Source organism: Mustela lutreola, chromosome 13 (genome assembly GCF_030435805.1).
Source record: "Mustela lutreola isolate mMusLut2 chromosome 13, mMusLut2.pri, whole genome shotgun sequence".
NCBI lineage: Eukaryota > Metazoa > Chordata > Mammalia > Carnivora > Mustelidae > Mustela > Mustela lutreola.
Window position 1 is genome coordinate 53,855,989 of NC_081302.1, and position 11,034 is coordinate 53,867,022.

General features: G+C 40.9%; 1 protein-coding gene across 2 annotated transcripts in view; it reads right to left on the reverse strand.

The window, feature by feature from the left end:
- The window catches only part of VWA8 (von Willebrand factor A domain containing 8), a 333,728-nt gene extending 327,401 nt beyond the window's left edge, over positions 1–6,327 (reverse strand). For both annotated transcript variants that reach the window (XM_059144521.1, XM_059144520.1), the window contains exon 1: positions 5,935–6,327. In XM_059144521.1, coding sequence (XP_059000504.1) covers positions 5,935–6,097 — 163 coding nt within the window. In that variant the 5' untranslated portion in view covers positions 6,098–6,327. The remainder of the gene's footprint in view (positions 1–5,934) is intronic.
- Between the last annotated feature and the right edge of the window lie 4,707 nt (positions 6,328–11,034).

An 11,034-nucleotide genomic window follows, 5' to 3' on the forward strand; every position in this document is an offset into this window, starting at 1 on the left:
AATGATTATAGCTGTTAATTAAATACTGTTTTATTGAGTATTGTTTTAAGCCTTAGTTCACCCATTTTCTGTATTCTTTGAGAACAGCCTATCTTTCAAAATGCTCAGAAATCAAGTCATTTGTAAAGAATTCATTTGAATGAAGTAGTATAAGTACTAATCTAAAGAGAATTGAAGATACTTATAACACAATAGGTAACACAACTTATGCAGAGGAGACTAATGTATACCATTCCTCAAATACACTATTTTGGTTAAATGCAATCATTTTTAAAAAAGATTTTAGTTAATAAGATAATGGAAAATATTAGAATAACAAGAAGGAATTAACAAGTACAGATTGCTATAAAATATGCTGTATAACATTTAATTACATTTATTAATACAAATAATGTAAAAAAATAACCACACATAACTCAGATTAACCTAAATCCTGTATAGCACAAACTATCACATAAATACTACTACCAACAAAGTGATATATATTTTATTCAGGTATAGAAAGTATGGACTTGAAAATTAAAAGCCCTGAAAAGAATCCAAAAGATAAAAGCTCCCAAATGAAATTAAATTTAAGGCTCATTTAGAGTAATAAGGCTTGCTTTTATCACTTGCAATGATCCTAATTAAAGGAATTTCCCAACGGTTTCTCAGAAAATAATTTCGATATTCAAACAATAATCAATAGTATCTTTTAAATAATACTATTCTTATACTAACCCCTTTGGATATTATGTACTTGATTTTTACCAGACAGCTGTTTTGTTTTACCTGCTCAATATTCTTTCTCCTTTTGACAATGGAATCCCTCTCTCCAGTGGGGAAACCCAACCCATTTGGTTTGGGTAGAGTACCACTCATCCCACCCTTTACCCCTGCACCAAAGCCTCCAGAAATAAGTATCACACACAACAGTTACCAGAACATTCCACTGGCCACAATGACTGGTTTAGGCACAGGATCCAAGATTGGCCAATAGTTGTTCTCACAAGGGTTTTTGTCAGACCTCACAGGAAAAGATGTTCTCTCCTCTTCTAACAGTGTGAACTGTAAGGACAATCAAAATCTGGGGCTCTCACTCCTACTACTTGAAGAAATCCTGGCAGACACTGAAACCAATACAGCAAAAAGCAAATCTAACAAATGGAGAGTGGAAAGTGGGGGAACCACAGGGAAAGGCAGAGAGAACCCTAAAAATATTTGAACATCCTGTATCTAGCCTACAACCATTGGACCTCCAGCCCATGTAAACCATGTTTTTCTATACACGTTTTCCCCTGAGTAAAGGGAATCACTCTCGGTTAAAAACCACTAATTTAGTGTCACCATTTTTTTAAAATACAAAAATTAGACCCAAGAGAAAACCAAATACATCAGCAAATTCCAGGTTAGTCTGCATGTTCCTACAACACAGATCTTCCTAACAATTTATTAGGTAACATCTCTTTCAGGATTTTACTGCTAAATTATTTAATATACAAGGGTCACAGTGTCCTCAGAGTCACAATAACCTGTTTCAGGTTGAGGGTAGTTAATAATTTTCCCAAAGCTCAATACCTACTAAATACAGAGCTAAGACTGAAACATAGTGGAGTTTTTCCCTGTATACTGTATTTCTCAGTTAAAGCAGAAGTTCCCTATTCCCCTCCCTAAAGTCATTAATTCTATTGAAGCCCAAGAATCAAATCTTAAAGTCACACACACACAAAAATGCATCATGGATGGATAGATGTCTTTTGTATTTTTTATATACTTAAAAATAGATTACCTACAGCACCTGGCTGGCTCAATGGTAGAGTATCTGGCTCTTGATCTCGGGGTCTGAGTTTAAGCCCCACACTGGGTGTAGAGATTACTTTAAAAAACAAATAAACTAAAAAAGGTAGACAACATGGATGTTTAAGAATGGGAAACTGGTAAAATAATATAATTACATGAGCTTAATATATACTTAATCATGTATAGCAGTATTTATCACTTTGTTAATATGTTCACAATAATGGTTAAGAAAAAAATTATAAAACATACATGATCCCATTTTTTAAAAGGAAATGTATATTTATATAAATAAATATTATATGTATTTTTACAAAATCTGCTAATATTAACACCAAAAAAGTTGACAATTATGACTTTGCATGAGAGAATTAGGTCTTAGGGGATTTGTATCTCACTTTCCTATAATGAGCACAAATTTCTTTTTTTTTTTTTTACTTTTAATTTTTTTATTTTTTATAAACATATATTTTTATCCCCAGGGGTACAGGTCTGTGAATCACCAGGTTTACACACTTCACAGCACTCACCAAAGCACATACCCTCCCCAATGTCCATAATCCCACCCCCTTCTTCCAAACCCCCTCCCCCCAGCAACCCTCAGTTTGTTTTGTGAGATTAAGAGTCACTTATAGTTTGTCTCCCTCCCAATCCCATCTTCTTTCATTTATTCTTCTCGTACCCACTTAAGCCCCCATGTTGCATCACCACTTCCTCATATCAGGGAGATCATATGATAGTTGTCTTTCGCTGCTTGACTTATTTCGCTAAGCATGATACGCTCTAGTTCCATCCATGTTGTCGCGAATGGCAAGATTTCATTTCTTTTGATGGCTGCATAGTATTCCATTGTGTATATATACCACATCTTCTTGATCCATTCATCTGTTGATGGACATCTAGGTTCTTTCCATAGTTTGGCTATTGTGGACATTGCTGCTATAAACATTCGGGTGCACGTGCCCCTTTGGATCACTACGTTTGTATCTTTAGGGTAAATACCCAATAGAATGAGCACAAATTTCTTATACAAAAAGCATTTTTAAATATTTCCTTAAGCAAATGTATTTCATACATAAAGTCATAATGATAAAATAGTGAATTCTTTTAATAATAATGGTATTAAATGACATTATTAAACATGTCATGGTAGATTTATACAATTATGTTTCCAAGTTTATCATTTGATTTTGCTTTATGGGTTTATATCTAAACCCATTTAATGTCAGAGTCTTACTGAACCAATTCGTTTGGCTCCATCTGTGAAAACACCAATAATCTTTATTGAAAAACTCTTGTCCATCAGGCTCCTTGCTTCGCTGGGAGCCTGCTTCTCCCTCTCCCTCTGCCTGCCTCTCCCCCTGCTTGTGTTCTCTCTCTGATAAATAAATGTTAAAAAAAAAAAGAAAGAAAAAGAAAGGAAAAAAAATCTTAGCAGTAGCTAACCGCCTTATAAATCTCTTTGTTCCTAAAACTAAGAGAAATACTATTTATTGAAGTATAAAGAGATATAAAGAATTTACAAATTACAGATTCTTAAACTATCCAACAGCAAAAGATAAAAGCTGTAGGTATGGGGATTTTTTTTTTTTTTAACATAAATGACTTTCTCCTTCTGTTTACAAGGCTTTATAAAGCTCCTATCTTGAAAGCCAACAAGGCAATTCCTGCCTCTCCTGCTCCTTCCCTGTATGAATTTTAGCATTAAAAGCCACTGGGTGCTTATTACGTACAAAATGTTGACAGGTACCAAAAGGAAAATAAAGACAAATAAGACATACATACAATCCAAGAGAGACAAGAACCGTAGATAACATGAATCTACTATTTATGTACCTATTGCCCTTTTTCCAAACCACTAGCAAGCAAGGTCAACTACATGCAGAGAGATGAGTTACTGGTCATGTGTGTATGCAGCTGGGAGGATCTTTCCAACCTAAACTGTAATTCATTGCAGCATAGTGCTATTTGTGGTTTTATCGGTGTATGACCTCTGGTTCAAACTGATACAGGCCAACCTTCATGGTCAACATTATGTACCGGGATAGCCAAGCACTTGCCTCCTGTTTACTTGGCTCTCAATTGTTTTAATAGAGTTTGTATCTCTGGTGAGGTTCCAACTGCATTCATCCATAGTCCTCCTACCTTCAACCTTGCAACAACAAGGCAAGTAGGTTTAGCACAATTTATTCCTCCTGGTATGATCCTGCTAGGGTCAGTGACTGAGTCTAAAAAGTTAGTATGTTGTCTGTAATGTGATCATGAGTCTCACATTTGAAGCAAACTTTGTACTTTGGCTTGTTGGACATAATTTTGAGGACATTTTTAATGTTTTTATAATCAACATGTATTATTCATGTACAAGGAACAATTTTTTAAGTTCATATCAATTAACTTTTTTCCACATGTCCACCCAGCTAGCTGTGACAGTTCTAGACCTAAAGAAACGGGTTTCATTTCATCTAAAGCCAAGAAAACAAAACAACTCCCAACAAAACAAAACAAAACAACTGTATAGCTGAACATACAGAGATATAAAGAATTATAAAGAAGTTAACTTTTACTGAACATTAATATGTGGCAGGAATTACATGAAATAAGTAAATCCTCATAACAATCCTATCAAATATACTCTCCTTATCCTCATTTTACAGTTGAGAAAACTGGGACACAACACCTGCTGTGTGATGAACACGGGGTGTTGTTATACGCAAGTAATAATGAATTGTTGACCACTATATCAAAAACTAATGATATACTATATGTTGGCTAACTGAACATAATTTTAAAAAGCAAAGAAAAGAAAACTGGGACACAAAATTGAGTAGCCCACCCACCCTCAAGTGTCCAGATCCAGACAATGCAAAAAAAAAATGCAAATTTTTTTTAACGCTGACCTGTGTGTTTCACTCCAAAACCTAAGTTAGAGATTACACTGCACTTCTACCCTTGTCCTCTCTGATTTCTACAACAAAGAAGCAACAAACACACAAAAACCTCTAACAAATAAATAAACATCACAGAAGTCACAATAACAGATAAAGGGGCAAAATTTGAAATCACAACTCCACATAGGAGAAAGAAAAAAACCATTTGTTGAATGAATGAACGAACGATGGAAGAAAGAAAGAATGAACGAACTGTATGGGACCTAAACTTCCTGGTAAGGAAAATTATTGGGGCAGAGTTGCAAGAGGAACAATGAAACCTGCACCTTCCTAGTAAAAAAGCTCCATTATTCTAAGCAACAATGACACTGATATCTTGCTTAGAATCACTCTGCCATTCAAGAGCTGCGACAACATACATCCCTCCTCTTAACCAGCACAAATGCTCTAATTCCAACATAAGACAACAACAAAAGATTCCTAAAACCAGCTCTGGTAGATCTAAACAAACAAGCAAAACAAAAACAAAGCAAAGCAAGACAAACCAAAAAAAATAAAAAACAAAAAACAAAGAAACAAAAACCAAAACCTGAGCTTAGGAATTAGAGCATATGATTCTAAAGCAGTCACTTGTTAGCTGTGTGGTCTTACATCACTTTTCCCTTCTGGATCTCAATGACTCAATTGTACAGTCGTGAGTTTTAAAATTAAGTTGTGATGTTCAGCTCCAATAAGATGTGAGCGCTGTGAGAAAGGAAAACCCCTGGGAAAGTTAGAAAGGCTTGTGTATACGTTTAGAACACTGTAACAATGGGATCCTTGGCGAGAATGCACACTTCCATGTCATCACTAGCCCTGGCTGGAACAGGACACAGCCCGGCTTCCAGGCCCTTGAGACTCAGAGGGCAAGGTCAAGCCCAGGTTTCAACAACTCCTGAGGGCTGCTGCGTAAACCCCAAGAGTACTGTAATCCAAATCAGCATCCTGGGAGTAAAAGCAGTGAAGGAAGGGGAATGCACTATTCCAGGTCATCAGAAACCTTAGCGCGGCTCCCTCGGGTTACAGAAGAGGCCCAGAGAGTGCAAGCGCCTGGCCTCGCACTACACAGCAGTCAGCCCCGAGACCGACCGGGCCTTGAACCTCTCTCTCTCTCTCTCTCTCTCTGAGCTTCCCCCCGCAGCGCTTCTTCCCAGCGGCGCAGCAGGGAGTGGGGTGCAGAGGAGCGCAGGGGCCCCCCCCAGCACAGACCGTAGGGGCGTCCCTGGGTTACCTGTGTCGGCTCCCGCCCCGGCATGCAGCAGTCTGACCTCTGACCACCGCCCGTCGCTGCCGGGCCTGCCCCGCACCACCTGTCGCAGGAGCAACCGCACGCGCCGCGCCGCGGGGGCTCCGCGGCCGCCAGGCGCCCCGAAGAGCAAAAGCCGGGATTGCATGGCACCGGGCGTGTCGCCGGGGCCGGGGAGCGGGTCCCACGCGAGCCGCGTCCGGGACGGGCAGCGTGAGGCGGAGCGGCGAGAGGGACAGGAAGCGGCACCGCGCCGAGTCCGCCGGAAACTCCTTCCCCCCGGCGCGGTCGGCTCACGGGTGTCGGGCCGGCCGGGCCCACGCGGGCGGACCCATCCTGCGGAGCGCGAGTCGCAGGAGCCCGCACCGGCCGCCGGGGTCCCGCACCCGCCGCCGGGGGCCCAGGACGACCCCGCGCGGCGGAGCGCTGAGCCCGGCCCGCCACCCGGGTGGCGGTGCGGCGGAGCTGCGGGGCCTGGGCTCCAGGGCTGGGCTGGCCCGCACCTGCCTCGGTTCACCTGGGTTTCCCAGGCCGGCCTCCAGTCCTTGCCCTGCAGTCGCGTAAACTCTTGAGTTCGGGGAGTGCCGAAGGGTTTTAGGACCGTTGAATGGTGTGACTCTTAAGAGGCAAGTCTTTTTTCTTGGGTAAAGGCCCAGACTTACTATATTGCGCTCCCCTGTACGTTGCTTCAAGTCCCTTTCAGAAATTGCGTCCCTATTCTCCAGATTGTGGGAACTTTCACTGATTTCGATTCACTGTAACCTTACCTGTCCTTCCGTGAGGTGTTTGTTTTGTATTACTTGATTGAAACACTTTGCCTTAGTCAGTTCACTAAGTTGGTTTGTTGGTTGGTTTGTTTTTTAGATTTGTATTTCTATATCTATTTCATCATGCATTCATGTTTTCATCTTACATTTCTTATTATATTATATATATTCTTACATTAAATATATTTCTTCTTATATTCTAAATGCAAAAGTGACAACTTAGTGATATATACAAATTGCCTGGGGCGCCTGGGTGGCTCAGTAGGTTAAGCCTCTGCCTTTGGCTCAGGTCATGGTCCCAGGGTCCAGGGATGGAGCCCCACATCAGGCTCTCTGCTCAGCAGGGAGCCTGCTTCCTCCTCTTTCTCTCTCTGCCTGCCTCTCTGCCTACTTGTGATCTCTGTCTATCAAATAGATAAATAAATAATCTTTTCTTAAAAATTGCCAAAATGTCAGAAAGGACCCCAATCAAGCACTTGTTCAGTCATTCTGCAGTAGAAGAGTTCTATAAATATAACTTAGGTCTTTAATAAGAGGAAAAAAGTAGGACACTGTCTAAAGCTGCCTCCCTGTCACACATGCCCAAAGGCGGAAGAGGTCCTACCACAAAGCAAACTAAAGAATGCAGAGGGCTTCCCGGGCAGCTAGAGACCTTGGTAATTCTGGATCTGACACTGTCTTTATATGGAGCACCTACTATGTCAACCCTGTGACAGGTGTTGAGAGGTGATAGGAGGATGTAAAAGAAAAGCTGAGTTAGCTAAGGCTTTGTGCATCTTGCTGAGGAAGTACGAGGTGAAGGCTGAAACCGGCTTCTAGCCTAGTGAGGACACAGTGAAAGTAAAAGTCAATGTTTGCATAATGCATGACAACAGAGTTTCACGGGCATGCTCTCATATCTTCGCTACAGCCCTATGTGACTGCTGGGGGAAAGGATGGGAATGCAAGGTGTAATGCTGTTTGAAATATTTGTCCCAGTTGGTGTTCATACTGTGTGCCAGTCCTTGTGCTAAACACTTCAATGCAATACTTCATTTCAAACTTTGACGGAGGTACTGTTATTATCCTCTATTTTACAGGTGAAGACACTGAGGCTGGAAAAGTGAAGTCCTAATCAGGACACCTGTATGTAATCTTGCTGGAATCTGGCACACATCTGAGAGAGTAGAAGTACAATGTGAGGCAATCGAGCAAAATGACTGATGTAAGCACTAAGAGCTCTTGGAGTTGAGACAATGGGAAAATCAAGACAGGTTACAGCATTCAGTCATTCAACAACATTTTTCAAGAAACTGTTGGATAAACAGTACCCTCCTAGGTACTGTGTACAACCATCCAGTACTGAAGACAAAGCTACAAATGAAGAATTGTGATACAATGAGATCCATGTTTAAAATACTGAGACTCAAGATACTCTGGGGTAACGTACTTCACCAGGAAGAGGTCAGTGAGGTTTCACAGAGAATTTAATGTTTAAAATGGGTCTTGAAGGATATTTGAGAGTTTCTCAAGTAGAGAAAAGGGTAGATCGTATCTGGCAGAGGGAAGAGCATATACAAAGGTACAGAAAGCTGGACATACATGGCAAGACTGAGAATCAGAGAGTGAGTCACTGTGTCTGCAGGTCAAGTACATAAAGTTTGTAGAGATAAGCCTAGGAAGAGAAATTGGGGCCATGTTGTATGTGAGGTAAAAGAGTTTACATACTATCCTCCAGGAAATGGGAAAATGAAGATATCTTAGAGTGACAAATCTGCAGTGTAAAGGAAAAATTTGAGCCAGAGAGAAGATAATGCCTGAGCTTTACCTGGAATGCTACTTTAGAGTTGGCTAACCAAAGAAGTGGGTACAGAGCTTGAGCAAAGGCTTAAAGTCATGACAAGCAAGTCCTGACAGGGACAATGAGACCAGCCAGGTGAGAAAGGCATAATCTCAGGAGAACGACAGAAGGAAGAAAACATTATACAATGAAGAATCTGACTGGCTTGATGCAGTTGGAAAGTTGGACCTCCTCATATAGGCAGATTGCATAGTCACTGGATGTTTCCATCATGTTTTAGGTGTGAAATGAATTACAAATTGAGTAAGGAACAAAGGAAGCACCAAATTCTGGCTATGTGGTAGTAAGAATATAGTCTCTGCTTGCAGTAATGAGCGCCTGTGGGTGGCAATGAGTCTGAATTAGAGAAAGTCAACCTCAGCAATGTTTGAAAGATTAACCAGAAGTCTTTGGTTTTAAAAGATGTCTCTCACAACCTCTGTGTAATTTCAAATTCTCACTGAAATAACTAGTCATCTACTTTTTTAAAACCACACTACCAAAAACTAGTATTGATTGTTAATCTTTTTTCCAGAGTCCAGAAGGACTATTTTTCCTACCATATTAATGTGACTGAATGGGAAATTCAACAATAATCCATCCCTGCCATGTGCTGTTTTAAAAAGGTAGGTGCTTCGGGTGCCTGGGTGGTTCAGTGGATTAAGCCGCTGCCTTCAGCTCAGATCATGATCTCAGGGTCCTGGGATCGAGTCCCGCATTGGGCTCTCTGCTCAGCAGGAAGCCTGCTTTTCTCTCTCTCTCTCTCTCTCTCTCTCTCTCTCTCTCTGCCTACTTGTGATCTCTCTCTAATAAATAAATAAAATCTTAAAAAAAAAAATGTAGGTGCTTCGTCCATCTTTACTATTCACCCTCCTGAGAAATCATAGGTCCACACCAGTGGTTCCCAGAATTCAGGGTACATCCCGGTCATCTAGAGAATTGTTAAAATGTGGATTCTCAGGCTTCACTCCCCACCCCCACCCTGAGATTCTGACTCAGAAGGTCTGAAAAGGCCCAAGAATATGCATTTTCGCAATACCTATAGGAGATCACCCGCATGCTGCACATTTTAGTCACAAAACTGGGTAATAGTTCTCTCCATTGTTCTGTTTTGTAGTTAAAGCTGCCCTCCTGGGCGCCTGGGTGGCTCAGTGGGTTAAGCCGCTGCCTTCGGCTCGGGTCATGATCTCAGGGTCCTGGGATCGAGTCCCACATCGGGCTCTCTGCTCAGCAGGGAGCCTGTTTCCCTCTCTCTCTCTCTGCCTGCCTCTCCATCTACTTGTGATTTCTCTCTGTCAAATAAATAAATAAAATCTTTAAAAAAAAAAAAAAAAAAAGCTGCCCTCCTATTTATCCTCTACAGCACTGCTTCTAAAACAATTTGTAAGTACTCTCCCCTTATCTACAAGCAATCGAAATAAAATAAAATAAAATAAAATAAAATAAAATAAAATAAAATAAAAACTGAGCAGGGAATTGGAGAAAAGAAAAAAGAAGAGAACAGATAACGACTCCTTTATATCATGAAATGTTGTTAGACAAGGACATGGCAGGAATAGCAGCCCTGACAATACTTTGAACTGTAGGTTTTCTTGAACTCCTTCTATTCAGAGTATGGGAAGGAGCCCTAAGGAACCACAAGAGCCAAAGCCAGCTAGATCTTAAAATCTGTGAAGGGGATTTGGCTAGCACACGAGTGGACAGACAAGAGGGCAGAAGACAATTCAACCAGTCTTTCTGTTGGCAAAGACCAGGTCAGGCTCAATGGAATATTCTATATCCAAAAATAAGTAAAAAGGAGGAAAATGGAATCCATTTTAAAGACACTGTGAGACAAAGGAAATAAAATAGCATGTCAATTCAGAAGGCAGGTAAATCAGTGAAAACTTATTACAGTAATGAGGAGGAAAAGTGCTGTTTGCATGGTTAAGGATGTAAGAGTACGTAGCCTTTATGAAATAAGAGTGAGCAAGAACACGAGACCCTGAGAAAGAGAGAGATGAGTGAGGTAAGAAATATATATTGGAAGAACACCAGCACACATGCAAAGTACTCCATAATGCCGGAAAAAAATGTTTTAAAACAGCATTTAAAGTGAATTAGTAAGCTTATAAGAAAGTGAGAAAATTCTCTAAATCCAAGAATAAAGCTAGAGAAAGAGTCTGGGAGGTTGAGGAATCACCAAAGGTGCTGGATGCCCTGAAAACATCTGTTCTCCCAGGTGACTATAGCTGTAGGTGACACACAGAAAAGGGAGTGAGTAGCTTGAAGACCCCAGCATAAAGCCAGAGTGGGAAAAGGGCTACACAATTAGCCAAATGGTAGACTAAGTGAAAAAATTGCTGAGGTAGACAATAAGACATCACTCCTATCTGCTTGATTCTAGGTATAACTTTTTTTTCTTTAAGAATTTGTGGCTTCAGGGTCCCTGGGTGGCTCAGTCCTTAAGCATCTGCCTCCGGCTCAGGTCATGATCCCAGGGTACTGGGATCTAGCCCC